The sequence below is a fragment of the Andrographis paniculata genome, unplaced genomic scaffold (assembly GCF_009805555.1).
Source record: "Andrographis paniculata isolate CXL003 unplaced genomic scaffold, ASM980555v1 Contig32END, whole genome shotgun sequence".
NCBI classification, from domain to species: Eukaryota; Viridiplantae; Streptophyta; class Magnoliopsida; order Lamiales; family Acanthaceae; genus Andrographis; species Andrographis paniculata.
Window position 1 is genome coordinate 6,057,023 of NW_026137565.1, and position 18,258 is coordinate 6,075,280.

The following is an 18,258-nucleotide window of genomic DNA, read 5'->3' on the forward strand; positions in this document are numbered from 1 at the left end:
GAAGCGTTAATGGTGGGTTGTAGTCAAATGTTTGGGTTTGACAAAATATTGACAAATTTACATCCGAAAAAATATAGTATATCCTTTAGCCATAAAATACAGCTTTAATAAATGCAATAAAACAGACAAATAAATGGAAACGAAGTATGGAAGGTCATTCCATGTCGCCACGAAGATGGAGGAGCATTGGCAATGGCGGCGGACGATCAATAGTTGACATAGTCACACTTCAATCTGACTTCGCCCTGGTTTTGTCCTACCAGCACGTTGGCATTCCCCAACTTCACCATCGACACCGCAAACTGGCTGAGGAAGAACTCCGGCTGCCGCGCCAGGACGTCGACCAGGCCGCCGGTCCCAGGATTCGAAAACAGCTGCTGATCGGTCGACAGCAGCCCCATCTTCTTCCACAGGTTCCTGTAATAGTCGACGTCGAAAACCCTAGGAGTTGTCGCATCTAAATTCACGAAATTCCTGTCCGATTTGCACTGATCCCTCAGCAACTTCAGGTAATTGACGTTCATGGAAGGATCGGGCTTCCCGTTTCCGGTGAAGTTATACAGCCTGCGCTTGATGGCATGGCAGGTGCATCTGCCAATTGTGTGGGCTCCCGACAGGACGACCATGTCGACGAATGTGAGTCCTAATTTGTCGAAGAAATTGAGCAATGACGTGACGTTCTCGTAGCCCTGTGGCACGGCCTCAGCTTCCTTCGCCCCTGAAATCCGACCGTCCTTTCTCCCGAACGGCACTTCCCAGAAAGGACCTCCAACGAACAGAGTGGCGTCGCGGGCGGCGGCGGTTAGAATGTCCGCGCAGGAGACAGTCCTGGGGCACTGCTTCTCCACCGCTCGTTTGATGTCGTTGATCACATCGAATCCCCGGAGTGTCTTGCTGGCCTCGGCTGCCCTCTCGCTGCCGGAATGATTCAGCAGGACAGATGCATCGCAGCCCTGGCAAGACATTAATCATAATACTCAACTGATTAAAAACTCTGATCAAAATCTGTAATAAAAGGAGAACCTTTACGGTTTACCCTGACGGCGCAGTCGTGGAAATGCAGGCGGATAATGGCAGCTGCGAGGGTGTAATCTCTCTTGACCCAATAGCTTATTCTCCGATGAATGATGGATTCAAGATTGGGGCATGATTTCTGGTAATATGTTGTTTTAAGATACGCAGCCGGAGGGAGTTGTCTTGCAGGCGGCGGCTGTTTCGCGGCCAAGGAGGAAGAAGCTGCCAGATGAGCATTGAGCAAAACAGCAGTTAGTAAAAACCAGTTCATAATACAGTTTGGTGTACGCCAAGTTTGCAGATCTGAGTAGCTAGATTTGTGGTTGAATTCAAATGATTATTAGTGATTTATAAAAATGGAGTCTTTGGGAAAAAAGATAAACGTGATGAGCACTAGATGACATGCCTCCATGTCTACACCTGGTACTGTGCTGTGCTGTGATGTGCTCTATTTAAATGAGTAATTTGAGTAACATGTGAGGATGGTGAGGTAATCCAGTGAAGGTTTCTATATATATATATATGAACTAGAGCTAATCCTTGGGAAGAAGATTCGATCCAAACACATAGCCTGTCGTTCGTTATTAATGGCTGCCATTGATGGTTCCACTCTATGTCGGCATTGCACTTCTCTTTTACCAGAAAATGAAAATACTTATAAAAGTTTGCAGCTGTAAACAATACTGATCTCTTCACTTCACTGTGAGTTAGTTAAAAAACAAAGCAGAAGACAATCTCCAACTTTTGTGGTGTATACAGATTGAAGAATAGGAATAAGAAAGACTGAAATTACAGAGATAATGATGAAGATGAAGACGACAAACGATGGACGGAGCCATTCAGGTGCTGCAAGAAGATGCGGCGAAGCCGAGTCTACGATTGACGATGTCGAATTCCCAGAGGTGATTTTGCTGCATAATGTTTCCAATAACCGACGAACCGGGCCAAGCTGCAGGCACAAATCCCAGACACTTCACGCCCGGAGCCGCGTCGATGACATAGCTCTTAACATGCGGCTCGAACCTCGCCCCATCAGCAAAGTGAAACGCCAATCTTGGCACCGCAGATTCATCGAACCCTGTCGAGTTGAAGCAGTACTCGAGCGGACCTATATCCAGGTTCAAGTTCGCGAAGTTCAGCAACGTCAGCCTTATCGCAGCCATTACCGGCTGATACGCAGGTTGAACCAACGACGTAAGGCTCGAGCCCGAATCGATGATCAGTCCACCTACGCCGTTCACATCCCATGTTTCGGTAGGGATGTCGAGCATCGATCCGCCAACGGAGATGCCTCTGAGGTTCACGGCGTAGAACGACGAGAGCACGCCGAGGACAAGCTCCGTGTATCGCATTCTGCCAAGTGTTACGCGCGACTCGTCATGTGACCCAAATATGAGGTAGCTTGATACGTTCTTCGGGCTTAAATGATCGACGAGGCAGTACGAGAATTTCCCCCTGAATCTTGCTGCCGCCGTCACTGCAAACGAATGGTTGCTGTATGCCAGGCCCATCACACCGTCGGCGCCCTGGAAACTCTCCCCGCGTGAAGACTCGCTGCAACCAACCAACACATTGTGGAGCTTTAGCTTCCTCCCGGTTGTGAGGCGAAAAGTGACTGTCTCGTTCGCAAAAAGGCCTACGGCAGCTGATCCATCTGAGTACCTAATCAGAAGTAAAAAAGACAATCGAATATGAATGATAGAGCTAAAACATCGATCTTTAGGCCTAGGCGTATGCAATAAAGATGGGGGGAATGTGGGACTTGTTCGGATCGGACAAGCCAGTTGTCACGTCGATAATTAGTAATAAGTCGACCAAACAGGGGAAAGAGCAAGGTGCAGGGGGATGTGAGTCATGTGACCCAATCTACTACCAAGAAGGGGTCATTACTGCTGTGTGGGATGTAGGTAAGAGCTGTAATGACTACTACACCAGCAGGAATGGTGGCCTTCCCTTCTCACACAGATTTGTCCACCAAGCATTTAATGGTGTTGGACATTAAGTTGGAAGCTTCCCTCCTTTTCCATCTGGCAACTTTAAAGAAGACAACCTAAATGAGAACCAAGATTCTTCTCATCTATAAGTTTTGGTGAACATGAATTGATGATTCCGCTAATGGAAGAAACAACCAATGCTGAAATAGGAAGGGGCCGACAAAATATCCTAACCCCGGCGTCGTTTAGTGGCAGTTTTAGAGGATGATCTTGCAAAGTAATGTTGATCCCAACTTGGATGGATGTAGGGACATTACAATGGCTGAAAACCTGACAGAACCAAGAAAATGTGTGGAGGGGCATTGGATACTTTATGTGAATACAGATGATGCAGCAGCAGTATTCACAAATCAAAAATCACAATCCCTTTCTCTTTTTTGCTAACAAATGCTTAAGCCATTATTGTCTATGGAATCCAAAGCTGCTTTGTAATGGATTAAGGCTGTAATTGTAAACGAAGATAAGATGGAGATTTGCAAATTGATTTACCTGTAATCATAGGCACATGGATCCATGGGAGAAGGACACCTTGCCAGAGAGAAGAGATTGGCAAGATCAACCTTGCACATGGCGGACGAGCATGGCAGAGTCCTGAAAGAAGACGAGTGGTCTGCAAGGAACACCCTCCTCTTTCTGAAATCCCTTTCCTTCTTCTTCTTCCTCCTCCTGCATCGAACTCCATGGCAACTGTATTTGCAATTCATCCAGGTTAAATCGCTCCCAGTGTCTGCAACAAGCACCACTCTCTGCGCCGGAGATCCAACCCTGAAATGCACAAAGTACTGCCCGGCGCCGGCGTCGGCGCCGGAGTGCATTGGCAATTGGCCCGACACTGTGCCATTTTTGCAGGCTGAAAAATAATACGCATTGCTCTCCTGGATTCGCCTCCTGCTTGTAGTTGCAGCGATTGACTCAGTTTTCGCCATAGATAATTTCTCCGAAATTGCAGCCAAACGAATGGCGTCTCTGTGGAGCAGTTGCCGGAGAGGGAAACTACTCCATTTCCTCCCCGTACCATTACCATGGCGGTGAATCAGCTCCAATTTCACACTTCCATTACCATACCCTTGTTGCACAGAGACGACAGTGATGAATAGGATGGTGAGGACGTGGAAAAGGAGGGCCCTCTGGTCGCTACACATTTCTACCATAGCCACCGCCACCGCCACCGCAAAGAAACAGAAAGAGAGTAGGGAGGAGAAAGGTGGAAACTGGTTATGTTTCGATTTCAGGGAAGAAAGGCAAAGGGCGTCCTCGGGTTGCGCTGAAAAGGGGGACCATTTTTCCAGGGCAGAGGTCGAGGGACAGACATATATGCTAATATATAAAGGCAACCTACAGGGCTCGACTGTATTGCAGAGAGGGATAAGGTGGGGAAGACAGTAAAAAAAATCAGTATTTATAGTAGCAGGAGCAGCCAGCCGGCAATGGATTACTTACTCCACTTGCAACGACGTCGTTTTGATAACTCACGAAATAAAATGTTAAAAATTTATGCAATATTATTTAATTTTTTTAAAAAATATATTAATATATAGATTATTGATTCATAATAATGAAAACTGACGTTTAATCCCCGTAGAGTCAGCACCATAATATCGCAATAAATAATTATGGAATTTACATATTGTTGCTAAAATAGGTAATGTGTAAAATATTATCTATGTGTATTTATAGATAGGAATGATCATATAATAATTTGTTTATTTTATTTTATTTTTGTTGATTTATTTTCCGCCATCTCTTCTTCTCTTGCGCTCCTCCTCATAAGCTTTTATCCCATTCCCAACGCATCTCTACCAAACCTATATTCACAATGGAATTGGCAGAGATTCCATCGAGGATCCCTGTTCCTTGCTGTTCATAACAATTTTCCTGACGCAATTTAAAGACCTATCCAACCAATGATCTGCAAGATCGGCAGAGAAATTTGGATCCAGGAGAGAACAAGTTCGCGTAAGTTATTCAAGGATATCTCGTTTACAACATTACGATGTTTTTATACAATGTATTGATGATCTGGATGTCCATTAGCTTGCATGCAAAGGCAATTGGTCGTTTATCTATGCGTTTATGTAGCTAGAATTTTGGCAAATCGGTTTCGAAAATTCAGCAGATGAACTTATCCGATAATATAATATTGTGAGGGATAGATCGCTGCAATCAATCATGAAATTGGAAAGGCATTCATGATTCATAGCTAGAGGAAACAATAAATAAGAATCGGAATTCTTTAATTATTGTTCTGGATCTAGGAACGATTAGAAATGCGAAGAAACAGGAGTTTGTTGTGTAGCTGCAGCAATTATGGCATACGAATTTTATTCTGTTACAGTCATTCGAATATTATGGATTCTGGCATAATTCATCCATTTGTGGCATTGTTGATTATATCCGTAATGGTATGAAAACATGAATCAGTTCTTTTTCTTTGTCTTTTTTTGGGGTCTGGTTTTTGTTTCTGGTTCCAAATCAGATGGATCGCATTCCAGCAGAAGAAAATGCCATTGAACAAGGCGGGACGGAGCTGGACGACAAGAGTTCTACCTCAACAATGTCTAATGTATCTCATCACGATACGACGACGACAACGAAATCAGATCAGACAGCAAAAACAAGTGCAATGACAAGCAACGAGGCAATGTCAGGTAATGCAAATCCAAACTCTTAACTCTCAATACTACCCCTTGCCTTCTCCCCAAAACAAGTATGAACATACATAGATAAGATCCAATCACCAATGGCTTCTTCAACCTGATGCAGGTTCCAAGGCCAGCAATGCTGCCAAGAGCAGCATATCGACGATATCTCAAGGATGGACGAGCGGGAGCAGCAACCGCAGCGACAGCATGGATAGCACCTGCGCGCCACTCAAACCACACACCGGCGGAGATGTCAGATGGGATGCAATCACTTCTGTTTCTTCCAAAGACTCGCCTCTCGGCTTCAACAATTTCAGGATCTTGAAGCGCCTCGGGCGTGGCGACATCGGGAGTGTCTTCCTTGTTGAGCTCAAGGGGACGCACGCCTTCTTTGCCATGAAAGTAATGGACAAGGCCTCTCTTGCAAGCAGAAACAAGCTACTTAGAGCTCAAACCGAGAGAGAAATTCTTGGCCTTCTCGATCACCCCTTCTTACCTACATTGTACACTTATTTCGACACCGATAAGTACTACTGCTTGGTCATGGAGTTCTGCAGTGGAGGTAACCTCCACACCCTCCGGCAGAAACAGCCCAGCAAATATTTTACAGAGGAAGCTGCAAGGTATCTCATTTCTCAGTCCCTCATCTTTATCCATGGCAGCTGCATTTCAGTTTCTTACTACATAAATCTCTTCCGAACACAGGTTCTATGCATCCGAGGTGTTGCTGGCCATCGAATACCTACACATGCTCGGAATAGTTTACAGGGATCTAAAGCCTGAGAATGTTCTAGTGAGAGAAGAGGGGCACATCATGCTATCCGACTTCGATCTCTCGCTCCGCTGCTCTGTTAATCCGACGCTGGTGAAGTCTTCATCTGTCCACACTGGAAACCCCGACTCTGGCTACGGCGGGATCTTAGACGAAGAGAATGCAGTCCGGAGCTGCTACCAGCCGTCGTCATTCTTCCCACGGCTGCTCCCGAAGAAGAACCGCAAGTCGAAATCCGACTTCGGATTGGGAAACAATGCCAACTCCCTCCCGGAACTGATGGCGGAGCCGACAAATGTTCGATCAATGTCGTTTGTGGGGACACACGAGTATTTAGCGCCGGAGATCATCCGCGGAGAGGGGCACGGCAGCGCAGTCGATTGGTGGACGTTGGGGATCTTCTTGTATGAGCTTCTACATGGAATAACTCCTTTTAAAGGGTCGGGAAACAGAGCCACACTGTTCAATGTAGTGGGGCAGCCATTGAAGTTCCCTGATAATCCGCAGGTGAGCTCGACGGCGAGGGATCTTATAAAGGGGCTGCTGGTGAAGGAGCCACACAAGAGGATTGCATACACCAGAGGTGCTACTGAAATAAAGCAGCATCCTTTCTTTGAGGGGGTGAATTGGGCACTTGTGAGAAGTGCCACACCTCCATATGTTCCACAGCCATTTGACTTCAAGCAGTATATGAGTAAAGATTCGGACAAGAAGTTGCCAGAAATGGGGCAGGATAACCATAAGACCAGCAGCTCTAATGACTCTTCTTACGTTGTGTTCGAGTATTTCTAGGCTAGACTAGACTAGACTAGACTTGTCTTTTCTTTATTGGGTTGGGTTGGGTGGGATGTACAGTAGAGACGACATTCTTGCTCCTCTTAACTGTAATTTTGTACAAAGACAGTAGGTATAGTAGGCGATTTGGGGCTTTGTTTTCATCATCTAAACTAATTTTATGTTATGTATAGATATTGCTCAGCTATATACCCAAAGATTCTAGATGCTTTGTTCTGTACAGCGTAGCAGACATTATTATACACGTGGAAGGGCAGTAGACCTATGTGTGATTGTGCACATACATGCAAATATGTATGTACATATAATATATATATATATCTAAATCAAGATATATATGAATCGAATAGAAGCAGTGGATATAGTTGGGATAGCAAGGAAGAAATGTCAGGAGCTCAAGGAGCGCAGCCGCCGGAGTCGTTCACGGCCACCACATACAAGTCGGTAGCCGCCGCCACCGGCGAAAAAAAGACACGGATGGATATTCACTCAAAACAGGATGAGGGTGCAGTTCAAGTAGACAAAAATCAAGACAAGGTGAAGGACGCCGCCGGCTTAGGGGGTCCAGTTTTCGGCGCTGGAAAAGACGACGAAAAGAAAGATTTAGGTGTTTCCGGCACCGGCTAACTTCCTTACCCAAAATCTAAATATGTATGTGTTGTGTTTGATGTGTTGTGATTCTCCTAAGCTAAATACAACTAGAGATGTACTACCGTACACATCAATGGCTTCTTGTTCATATACGAACAAGAACACCTTCAAGGATTAATTATCATCAACTACACTCAAGTCTTTTCAATATTAATAATAATAATGGAAGGGCTTCAATATTCCAAATTGCAATGCTTCAGCAGTCACACAAGCCTCTATCATCTAAACAAGCAAATCAAACCTCCAACAATCTCGTACAGCACATAGTCCAAGCTCAAAAATTAAAAAAAAGATGATACAGACAGTGTTCCATAAGGAAAAGTAACAACGTACTTTGGGGTTGTTGTGTCCTCTCATAATTGTTTAAACAGCTCCATTTTCATTTCCTTCTCCGCCACTGGGTGATGACCCCATAGCCATAACCTCTCCAGGCGGTGGGTGGTCAAACTTGCAGGTGGCCCCGTATTTGCATGTCCCGGTCTTCATATAGTATGGGCAGTTTATAGCACCCTATAAATATTGCAAGATGAACAGCCTAATTAATATATATATATATATGTGTGTGTGTGCGCGGGCGCGCAGGGGCGCACGGAGAGGGTAAGTCATGGCAGGCAGGAAATATGAGCTAGAACAAGCTCATAACAAAACCTCAATATAGAGTCATAAGTAGTACAGGTGCTATCTTATCCAGTCAGTTAAGAGAATAAGTTGGAAAGAAATCAATACACCACCCATCAAGGAAAGAGATTGTAAGACATATAATAATAAATTGATCTAGTCAAGCAAGATAATTATTGCCAACCACAAAATTTCAGGTCCCAAATAGGAATTGAAATGAAATTTTCAATCTTAGAAAGATTAAATAAGGGAAACAAATTCTGCCTTTCAAGCAAAACATTAAAAAATTCAAGGATGAGGCTATATCAAACATTTAATGTACCTCTCTTCTTGGCAGGCCAGCAAGACTCAGTTTCACATTCTGCTGCTGAGATTCTGTAGCTGATGCAGTTGGTGTGGAACGATCAACAGGGTGGTGAAACTTGCAAGTAGTTCCAAACTTGCATATACCAGTTTTCATGTAATACTAGAACCACAAAGCCAAGTGATACATTAGTACAGCAGAAGAGAAAATGGAAGTATTTAATGCAATGGTATATTTAAGCTAGAGAGCAAAACGGAGCCAATCTAGAGCAACAAAATTCTATTAAGTGTAGATAAACAGTTTAATAGTTAGTTCATATAATAAGAGAAATTGCCAAGACTAATCATGCAACCTGCATTCCATCAATAGTGAACCACAATTAGTTTTGGATGATGGTGCTACTTCCCAAAATAATATATATACTTGATCCAAGGAGAAACACCATTACTTTACATTAAGACATCAAAGTGGACAAATAAGTTACAATTAAGCAGTCTAAGCAGCATATAACATGAATAAAATGAAACATGCAAACACCTAAGTTGAAAAGAGCACTAGCAAAGAATTAGAAATTTGTTTTCATCTATAACAGCAACATGACGGAAAAAAAATTGATACGCACATCACACTCTGTCTGCCCAGGTCGTTGAGGATAAATAGCGGCACCCAAACCAAGCTGCAACCATAAATAATGAAAATCCATGAGAAAGTAAAAATAGGAAAACAGCAACTTAATAATATAGCTAGATTAAAATAGAACTAGAAACATGCTATTAGGCTAGGTTTTCTGCTCTCATCCATAATAGGAAAAGGACAATAATAACAAAAAGTAGAAGACATTTCAATACAGTTTTTCTATAATCTGAATGGAAACTAATTTAAATATTCCTTTTTTGTGTATACAAATCATATGCATCAATACCAGCAGGATTGCAGAGAGCTTAGAGAATCAACTGTACCGTGGTCTGAGTTAGCCTTGGATCAAAAGTTGGCAGCAGGGATGCTGTCGGAGCAACAACACCAATATTGTAGTGTGTTGAGGGAGACGTTAGAAGAGTAGGTGCAACACCAACAGCTGCGAAATTTATGGATGCACAACACTTGAGTCTGTCAGCAATAACCAGTAAGCGCAAAAACAAAATTATGAGGTAAATAAGTCACTTGCCATATCTGTCTGGATGATTGTAGCGACATGTGGCCCCATACTTGCAGCTGACAGAAAATATAAATAAATATATATATGTTTATATATAACAATATTAATCCTGCCATATCTGGCAAACACATAACCTAACCATGGAAGATGTTTTAATAGAATAAGGACAGAAGGATGTACTAACCTTCCAGTTTTAATGTAGAACGGACAATCTTCTTCACCCTGTCGATTGTAATCAGTAAGAGAAGACATCTAACAAAACTAAAAAAAATGCAACCCAACGGAAGAGTACAAACATTGGCAAAAAAATACAAAATTCTCAAAATTCATTCATTCATTCTCACTGTCCTCTCAACACAGATTAAGTACAGTGAATAGACAATAAAGCTCAGATAATTCAGAGTGGAAAGACTCAAAGTTGGTAAACAAATAACAAAGCAGCAAATGGTAAGGTACTATGTGACAGGAAGAATGCATCAGTGTTTTTCATTTCATTCAACTTATATCATTTTATCATTTTTCAGCACGATATATGATCACCAAAGAATATAGTTAAAGTTTCTTTGAAGTATGCATACAGGTCTGATTGGAAGGCCTTTTGAATTGTGCAGCGATGCTGGAGTAGAAGTTGGCTGCACTGGTTTTGCATCTCCAGGCATTGGGTTTTCTCCGCCAGCTAACTGTATGAGCACATCTTTGGGGTGGTGAAATTTGCAAGCTGAGCCAAATTTACATTTTCCAGTCTTCATGTAGAACTGATTAAAGGTACAAATTAAATTGTTAAGTGGAAAGATATTAATGAGAAATGGCCTGAATGGGATAAGTGTCATACAGCACATGGCGGCTCTGATGGCCTCTCAGGTAAGATAGAGGGATCAGCTTCCAAAGTAGCACCCTAATATTGAGTCAATAATAGCAGTTGGAAAGAGTGAACATGGGTTGTTAAGTATACAAATATTAGCAATAGATTGAACTATTAAGACTAACCAGAGCAGCAATTCTATCTTTTGGGTGGTTGAATTTGCACCTAATCCCAAACTTGCACTTCTGAGTCTTCAGATAATACTGAAACATATCATCAAAATACATAAATAATGAAGTTCAACTCAGAACATCTCATCCTATACAAGAGGGCAAATGCTTTGAATCCAGCTTACAGGGCAATCTGGTTCCCCCGGTCTCTCAGGAAGAGATTCACTAGGTACAGGTGGAATCTGAATACAAGCCAAAATTTTCAATGGTCAATAAACAGATGGATGTGAAGTCAAAATTGATGAGAGAGATAATTATAAGAAAGTAACAAGGAGTACAATATAAGGTTTTAGAAAAGAAAGTAACCACAAATTAAAATTATGAAATACCAATAACATGGATGTCTGTTAGTGAGAAGACATAAGCTAATATGCAACAGGAATGGGAAGTTTTAATCTACGCTTCAAAAAAGTGCATATTCAACTAGAACCATCAAGATTTTCACAATGCATTATCAACCTTTTGAGGGCATAGCTATTATAGCTTTCCTGAGGTACGTAATTTGTTTATCTGAAAGTTGTCTCAGATGCATTTGTACAGCTATAAGCTTTTATTAGAAATTTTTCAAAAGCTTAAACAGCACCAGTGAGATGTTTCAACAGAAAAGCAGCAAACAATGCTTTTTTGAATAATAAATACAAATTAAAAAGTTAAATATATCAATCAAACAGGACTTCCTCCTTGAATGGAAAGCTTATCATACTTATATGCCTGATTCAGGAAAGACAGATTACATTACACAAATAAACTTCTAGGAGAATAATTTTAAAATATTAAATTCTTTTACATATGAATTATCATAACTTTACCTACTGAAGAAAACTTGTACTTTCCAACCTAAATAATTGATTTAAACATAGCATGGAAGGTACAAGATCTAACGAACCTAATTGAACTTCTGAAAGTACATTAAACAAAAGAAGACAAGTTCCTAATTTCCTGCAGTAAGCCACCATTATGAGATCTACTTAAAAATAGCATATAATAGATAGTATAGAAGGAAACCTCCAATATGTTCATCACTGATGCTATCAATAATGTGTAAAAACAGAACCGCTGTAAATCATAATGAGAGAGAAATAGGTAGATAGTAAGGCCCTGGACTCTCAATAATGAGTTAGCCAATATATTATCTAACTATCGTCCCAAAATCAAAAAGGACTTGTAAAAGAACTCACATAGGAAAGGATAGAAAAGAATTAACAATATATCCTATAGCCCAATCTAAATAATATTAAACTTTCTAGTGAACAAATATGTAGGCTCTTTATACAGATTCTTTAAGTAAAGGTAGAAAAATATATATTAAGAACAACCCTAGAGGTATTATTTGTGGCTTTTTTATGTACTGTACTGCAACATCATGTTGTATTGCTTTATAAGATAAGAACGTTGTGTTATCATATAAAAAGTTGAGTGTTTAGCGAAAGTAAATATTAAAATAGGGTATTATTAATGGACTTATGAAAATAAAAACGGCGCCAAATAACCAACCGTTACAGTAATAAGATTCAGCAATAAAATTTGTAAATGATAATAATCATAGAATTAACTAATAAATAATACCTCATTTTGTATTGCTTTATAAGATAATAACACTATGTTATTATATAAAAAGTTGAGTGTTTAGGGGAAATAAATATTAAAATAGGATATTATCAATGGATGTATGAAAATAACAACTGTGCCAAATAGCATTGAACCAAGAGTTACAGTAATAAGATTCAGTAATAAAATTTGTGAACATTTTTAATCATAAATTAACTAATAAATAATATCCACATAAACTCAACTAGAAGTTTTGGTAGTAACTGAATAAAATATTACTAGATGATAAAGTAATTTAAAAGATCACCTCTTTCCAATCTGGGATTCCCCCTTCTGGAACCCAAATAGGATGGTCAAACTTGCAGCTATCTCCAAATTTACAGGTTCTTGTTTGCATATAATAGGCACAATCCTTCTCTCCAAGCCTCTGGGGGTAAATGGGCAAATGGCTCGTACTCTCATACCTAGAACGCTTGGCTAAAGGGTATGCCGAATACCAAGCTTCAGTTTGCCCAATCTTGTTATGGATACCCAAAAGAGTCTGATAATAGAGTGCTAGATAGATAGTAGACACATATAACAAGAAAACCCGCCGTAGTTACTATACAAATAGGATATATATATATATTTAGACCAAGTAAAATATTAGCTCCTAGGCTTGTTTTAAGTCCAAGTACATTTTTTAATAAGTAAAATATCAGAAACCATAAACTTTGGATAGGCAAAATATATACATATATATAAGTATATAGATACCCTAAATCTTTAAGCTAATTACACATAAGTATTAGGTTACCAAAGTAAGATAGTAGTGAATTTATACAGTTTAAACATATTAGACAAGATTCCTAATATACTGCTTAATGGCTGAAAGTATTTGGTAGTGAAATTGGCATGGAAGCAAATATTGTGCAAGTGATGCAGTAAATTATATCTTCTCCTACATGATTATCAATGTTTACTTCAACCTTTAGGCTAGATGTCACACAAATATAGGGATGACATCTATATTATTTAAAAGAGAAAATGTTCTAACTTAATAATATAAGAAAATAATGGTTTCAACTTTTCTATTCATTCACTTGAGTAATATTCAACATTGAAAGTAGTGGCAGCAATACTAAGCTAGATAAATATAATTGTTTATGACATAAAAACTAACATGGAGAATGTACCTAGAAGTGCCATTGACACTCCAGCCTAAAATAAATTTCAAAAACCACAACAGGACAATGCTCTTAACAATCATGAGTTTTCCATGGATTCAACACAACAATGGAGATGTACAGTGAAATATATATCATGCCATTATAATAGGAATGTATTCACTCTATACAATTATGAGATATGTATGTCTTCTTGTGTCAAAAAAATGTATGTTATCTATATAGCTGTAGTAGCTGTTTTGCATTGCCAGCAACATTGAATAAAAGAAACTTTACTTTTAAAAATTAATTATGCAACATCTATAACCTAGCTCCTTCGCAAAAAGAAACTCTAACCTCCTCCACTTTTCAGGATCCCAACTATTTCCAATGAATAACACAATAATTGGAAACATCTAAGAAACAGTTAAAACAAACCAATAAAAATCAGTATAATATGTTTCACCACTCTCTATGGGTTTAAGGGAGTCCTAAAACGTAACTGATTTGTGTCACAGATTCAAACACAGCACATACCAGAAATGCGTATTAAGCAAATACACATCAGCTTGAAGTTCAAGCGACCCATACAAGGTTTTGCAAGCAATCATCAAGAATTAGTAAACTTCAACAAAAAATAAAATAGATTTTTAAAAAAAAATGGCAAAGTTTCTTACATTCAGATGTATTACGCTTCAGCCCAGTGTAAATGGAGTCAGATGTGACCATTGAGGACCCAACATCCACACCAGGGGGGGCATAGACGTGCGACGACATACCAGGGAATCCAGTGGAGTAGCTATCTGGATCGTACAGCATTGACGAAGAAGACAGGGCGGAGGGTAATGAGTCCGCGGCCAAATACCTCGACGAAGAACCTAGCAATGAAGTGTCAGACAGATATGAATCCCCAATAGACCTAGAACTGTATAGACTGGCCGCGGAACTACCTCCGGCACCGTATGTGCTTGAGGTGTAGCTGTAGAGGTGGTTCGCCATGAAAATCCTTCCCGTGTCCCCGCAGATGAAGAAAGGCGTTGAAGCCCTAAATAGCAGCCTGTAAAAGATGATAATAATAAGGAGAATAATAATAATAATAATAATAATAATAATATCAACTGCTGGTCTGGCACCAGCAGAATTCGGGTATGGTCGCTCCTACCCGAATTACATTAGAAATTTTTCGAGATGGATAGTTGAGCCTCAAATTGGTTGGACCCGTTTCTGGAACAGTTTTAATTTAGGGTTTGGAAATACTCTTCGGCTTTTATGGAGTAACTTTTTATTTGAATTATTTTGAAATAACTATTTATATATTTAAGAGCAATATCGCTGGATTTTATCGAGCCTCAACGGATTTCACCAGGCAACGCCGAAGCCTATTTTTTTATGATCGAAGAGTTGGATTCACAGTTAAAAGAGACTTTTCAAAATATTTTGAAAACCAATGTAAAATATTTCATATTATTAATTTTTTTAAACACACTAACTAATACTATTTAGAATTAAAAAAATTTTATATTTTTTTATTTATTTTAAAATATTTATTATTTAGATTTTACAATAAAATTATTTTTAGCTATTTTTAAATATTAATTACGAAAAATATTTATAATATTATTTTTTAAAAAAAAAAGTCTGTATGCTAGCCCGCTTAACTCGTCACCCGCCGGTGAGTTGAATTGGGTTGATGAAATTCTGATTTGCCCCGCCGCGAATTGGCCCGCAAACAACCCGCCTATCTGCGAGTTATGATGGGTTGTGGGCCAATCCGTCCCGTTAACCCGTTTTGACATATCTAATTTAAATAGTAAACAATAAATTAAAACATTATTATCTTAACCTTTTTTTTAAAAATATAAGTTGAAAAAAAAAATAGTAAATCTATATAAAATCAATTTTAAATAGATTACAACTATATGCTATTGATTTACAATTATAAATAACTTATTTTTTATTATTATAATTTGATTGTAACATATAATATATATACAAATTATTTATGAGAATGTTAAATACTATTTTTAACATCAATTAACTTATAAATTAGTATATTTTTTTATTCATTTTCTTGATATCTTGATCTATTTAAGATTTTTTTTATATATAAAAAAATATAAAAAACAAAATTGTATATATATATATATATGAAAGTAATATCATATATCAATTTTTTTATTATTATTAAAATCTATATTATTGATAAAATCTATTAATTTTTTATATTTAAATGATTTTTTTTTTTTTTTCAGGAATGTCAATAAAGCATGTTCGAGACGGTTCTACAGAATCCAAAACCTGTCCGCTAAAAAATACTAGGACCCAAGATCCGATCCACTTCAACCTGGCCCATTACCCATCTCGTTGGATTCGGGGCCAATCTGATAAATCCTTTTTTTTTTAAGAATAAAATATAATTTTTAAGAAAATAATTTAATACTAAAAAAATATGTGTCAAAGTACAAAAAATATATATATATATAGTTCTAAAAATAAGAACACTATGGCTCACAATAATCTAGATTATAAAGAGAATTACTGGATAAACATAAAGACAATTTTGATTTAGAATTAATTTTTTATTTTATGTTTATTTTTTTAATAAATAAATAATACTACATAATTTATATTGTATAAAAATATAAATAAATTATAATAATGAATAAAATATCCGGATTCAGGTCTGGGTTGGGAAAAAACTGGTTTTTAGTAAAATCCGTAACTTGTCTCAAATCCGTCCGGGTCTAAAACTCAAAATCTATAACTCAACCAAATTTCTTAGACCGGAATCCGTCCTATTAAGACTGAGTCCGAGGCTAACCCGCTCATTTGACAATTCTATTGGTCCCAAAACAATATCGACATTTGGATGAATAATGGTATTATACTGATAATTGATCCATATTTTATCTAATTATTGTGAAAAAATAAAAATAATTTTGTAAAAAAGTGGAAAACTCGTTACCAAAAATAAAAATAACGATATAAGTTACCGTTTCGGGTGAAATATAACTTGGGTCGCTTAAAGTGGGCTTTGCCTTTGCAATTAGGGCCGACAGTGAATGGATCTAAGCAACCCAACACCTCACCTGCAAATTGCAATGGCCAATGGCGGACAGCACCACAGCATATCTTCAGACTTCAGTTCTTCTTCCCACTCAACCGTTCCTACTTCAATCCTTATTTCGAAGATTTTCTTGCCCATCCACAGACTCTACCTACAGCCTACAGGGAGAGAGGGATGGCCATGAACTATCATCTCTCCATCTCCATCTCCATCCCTTCAATTCTACCAACCAAACACTCAATCCAAACCGTCTATCCAAGACCTCCCATTCTACTCTCAAAACGACCTGGAAGAATTAGCAGGACGGCCAGCGTCGTTGCGCAGTCGAAGGGCAGCAATTCCGCCGACGCTCCTGACCGTTTGATCTCAGCAATAGTTTACTTCTACCCCTTCTTCGACGGCGTCCAGTACGGGAAATACGTGATTACCCAATTTTCCCCATTCCAGGCTTTCATCCAGCCTTTGCTTCCGGCAATTAGGGTCTTCAAGAGCTTCCCCTTCAACGGTTTCCTCGTTTTCCTGACGCTTTACTTTGTTGTTGTCAGGAACTCCAATTTCAGTAGGTATGTGAGGTTCAATACTATGCAAGCTATTGTTCTCGATGTGCTGCTAATATTTCCTGACCTTCTGGAGAGGACTTTCAACGCAAGAGATGGATTAGGGTTAGAATTGATGATGAGCCTGGATAGCACCGTGTTCTTGTTCCTCTTGGTTTGCCTGATCTATGGCTCCTCTTCTTGCTTGCTGGGTCAGCTTCCCAGGTTGCCCCTTGTAGCTGAGGCTGCTGATAGGCAAGTCCTTTGATTTGAACAGAAACTCCTTCATAGGCTAGTCATCTTTTCAGCTGTTCATATGTATATTTTGATCATTCCTTTTTTCAGAAACACAAATTAGAGGCATGAAAATTTCAATCATAAGTTAACAAGGATTACTTCATAAATTGGTGTTAAAGAGTTTTATTGATCTTTTGATATCTATCTGTTAGTCCAGAAGGGTTTTCTTCATGTTGAGGTGCTGTTTTCAATACTAAATTTTAACCTGTGGACCTCTAGAATATGTTTATAGTTCTTAGTTTGAATTTTGAAACATCACTGGGTTAAAATTTGCAGAGTTGCTGAACTTAAGTTCCTAACGTTTGATTCAATAATGGTTTTGATTAATCACTTGAAATTAGTTAAGGGAAGCATTAGCACTTAGATATGCAACTCAATGCTCATCAAATGATGCTCGATAACGAATGGCTTAGCTTAATTTCGAGCTAATGGTGGTTGTGTATGATGAATTCTTGGCTCTAAAATCACCCCAAATGATTCGAAATCGAGATCCACAACTATGTTGTTGTAAGCTTTTAGGGGAGTTCGAGTCCACCGTCTTCCATTTGTCATTGTCCACGGGCAAGTTTTGTTTGGTGGTGTTTATCCTCTTATTCGCATGTTGTTTGATTTTCGTTTGTAGATAAATAAGTAAACGATGTGGTATTCTAATCATTTAAATCATCTAATATAGTACAGAGCTTTAGG

General features: G+C 38.9%; 6 protein-coding genes across 9 annotated transcripts; 3 read left to right on the forward strand and 3 right to left on the reverse strand.

The window, feature by feature from the left end:
* Positions 1-19: 19 nt before the first annotated feature.
* LOC127247892 (peroxidase 7-like) lies at positions 20-1,384 on the reverse strand. Its single transcript, XM_051269967.1, has 2 exons — positions 1,037-1,384; positions 20-953 (listed from the first exon to the last, which is right to left on the reverse strand). Exons 1-2 carry the CDS (start codon positions 1,283-1,285, stop codon positions 207-209), a joined length of 996 nt encoding a protein of 331 aa, XP_051125924.1. The 5' UTR covers positions 1,286-1,384; the 3' UTR covers positions 20-206.
* A 276-nt stretch (positions 1,385-1,660) lies between these two features.
* LOC127247887 (aspartic proteinase NANA, chloroplast-like) lies at positions 1,661-4,359 on the reverse strand. Its single transcript, XM_051269960.1, has 2 exons — positions 3,498-4,359; positions 1,661-2,676 (listed from the first exon to the last, which is right to left on the reverse strand). The coding sequence occupies exons 1-2, from the start codon at positions 4,157-4,159 to the stop codon at positions 1,854-1,856; spliced, it is 1,485 nt and encodes a 494-aa protein (XP_051125917.1). The 5' UTR covers positions 4,160-4,359; the 3' UTR covers positions 1,661-1,853.
* A 1,081-nt stretch (positions 4,360-5,440) lies between these two features.
* LOC127247896 (serine/threonine-protein kinase AGC1-7-like) lies at positions 5,441-7,706 on the forward strand. Its single transcript, XM_051269970.1, has 3 exons — positions 5,441-5,656; positions 5,772-6,273; positions 6,356-7,706. Exons 1-3 carry the CDS (start codon positions 5,485-5,487, stop codon positions 7,212-7,214), a joined length of 1,533 nt encoding a protein of 510 aa, XP_051125927.1. The 5' UTR covers positions 5,441-5,484; the 3' UTR covers positions 7,215-7,706.
* LOC127247895 (uncharacterized) lies at positions 7,550-8,047 on the forward strand. Its single transcript, XM_051269969.1, has one exon. The coding sequence runs from the start codon at positions 7,602-7,604 to the stop codon at positions 7,842-7,844; it is 243 nt and encodes an 80-aa protein (XP_051125926.1). The 5' UTR covers positions 7,550-7,601; the 3' UTR covers positions 7,845-8,047.
* On the reverse strand, positions 7,998-14,728 carry LOC127247885 (zinc finger CCCH domain-containing protein 37-like). Of its 4 annotated transcripts, none has more exons than XM_051269955.1 (13): positions 14,622-14,728; positions 14,349-14,549; positions 12,834-13,003; positions 11,104-11,160; positions 10,934-11,011; positions 10,779-10,841; positions 10,525-10,701; positions 10,131-10,168; positions 9,956-10,002; positions 9,750-9,865; positions 9,413-9,466; positions 8,809-8,952; positions 7,998-8,378 (listed from the first exon to the last, which is right to left on the reverse strand). In XM_051269955.1, exons 1-13 carry the CDS (start codon positions 14,668-14,670, stop codon positions 8,232-8,234), a joined length of 1,341 nt encoding a protein of 446 aa, XP_051125912.1. In that variant the 5' UTR covers positions 14,671-14,728; the 3' UTR covers positions 7,998-8,231. The 4 variants fall into 4 exon arrangements, with proteins under 4 accessions (XP_051125912.1, XP_051125911.1, XP_051125910.1 ...); XM_051269954.1 differs by having other exon boundaries at positions 12,834-13,027; XM_051269953.1 differs by having other exon boundaries at positions 12,834-13,081.
* A 2,078-nt stretch (positions 14,729-16,806) lies between these two features.
* On the forward strand, positions 16,807-17,709 carry LOC127247894 (protein TIC 20-v, chloroplastic). Its single transcript, XM_051269968.1, has one exon. It carries the CDS (start codon positions 16,913-16,915, stop codon positions 17,540-17,542), a length of 630 nt encoding a protein of 209 aa, XP_051125925.1. The 5' UTR covers positions 16,807-16,912; the 3' UTR covers positions 17,543-17,709.
* Positions 17,710-18,258: the final 549 nt, after the last annotated feature.

What these genes read in the sequence shown, in the direction of transcription:
- LOC127247892 (XM_051269967.1), bottom strand. Translation starts at nt 1,285, where the DNA reads ATGAACTGGTTTTTACTAACTGCTGTTTTGCTCAATGCTCATCTGGCA. An exon ending in TCCACGACTGCGCCGTCAGG is followed by an intron (nt 954 to 1,036) that starts GTAAACCGTAAA and finishes ATGTCTTGCCAG; the next exon opens with GGCTGCGATGCATCTGTCCT.
- LOC127247887 (XM_051269960.1), bottom strand. Translation starts at nt 4,159, where the DNA reads ATGGTAGAAATGTGTAGCGACCAGAGGGCCCTCCTTTTCCACGTCCTC. An exon ending in CCATGTGCCTATGATTACAG is followed by an intron (nt 2,677 to 3,497) that starts GTAAATCAATTT and finishes ACTTCTGATTAG; the next exon opens with GTACTCAGATGGATCAGCTG.
- LOC127247896 (XM_051269970.1), top strand. Translation starts at nt 5,485, where the DNA reads ATGGATCGCATTCCAGCAGAAGAAAATGCCATTGAACAAGGCGGGACG. An exon ending in AAGCAACGAGGCAATGTCAG is followed by an intron (nt 5,657 to 5,771) that starts GTAATGCAAATC and finishes AACCTGATGCAG; the next exon opens with GTTCCAAGGCCAGCAATGCT. An exon ending in TTTACAGAGGAAGCTGCAAG is followed by an intron (nt 6,274 to 6,355) that starts GTATCTCATTTC and finishes TTCCGAACACAG; the next exon opens with GTTCTATGCATCCGAGGTGT.
- LOC127247895 (XM_051269969.1), top strand. Translation starts at nt 7,602, where the DNA reads ATGTCAGGAGCTCAAGGAGCGCAGCCGCCGGAGTCGTTCACGGCCACC.
- LOC127247885 (XM_051269952.1), bottom strand. Translation starts at nt 14,670, where the DNA reads ATGGCGAACCACCTCTACAGCTACACCTCAAGCACATACGGTGCCGGA. An exon ending in CGGGGGAACCAGATTGCCCT is followed by an intron (nt 11,012 to 11,103) that starts GTAAGCTGGATT and finishes GATATGTTTCAG; the next exon opens with TATTATCTGAAGACTCAGAA. An exon ending in AAGATAGAATTGCTGCTCTG is followed by an intron (nt 10,842 to 10,933) that starts GTTAGTCTTAAT and finishes ACTCAATATTAG; the next exon opens with GGTGCTACTTTGGAAGCTGA.
- LOC127247894 (XM_051269968.1), top strand. Translation starts at nt 16,913, where the DNA reads ATGGCCATGAACTATCATCTCTCCATCTCCATCTCCATCCCTTCAATT.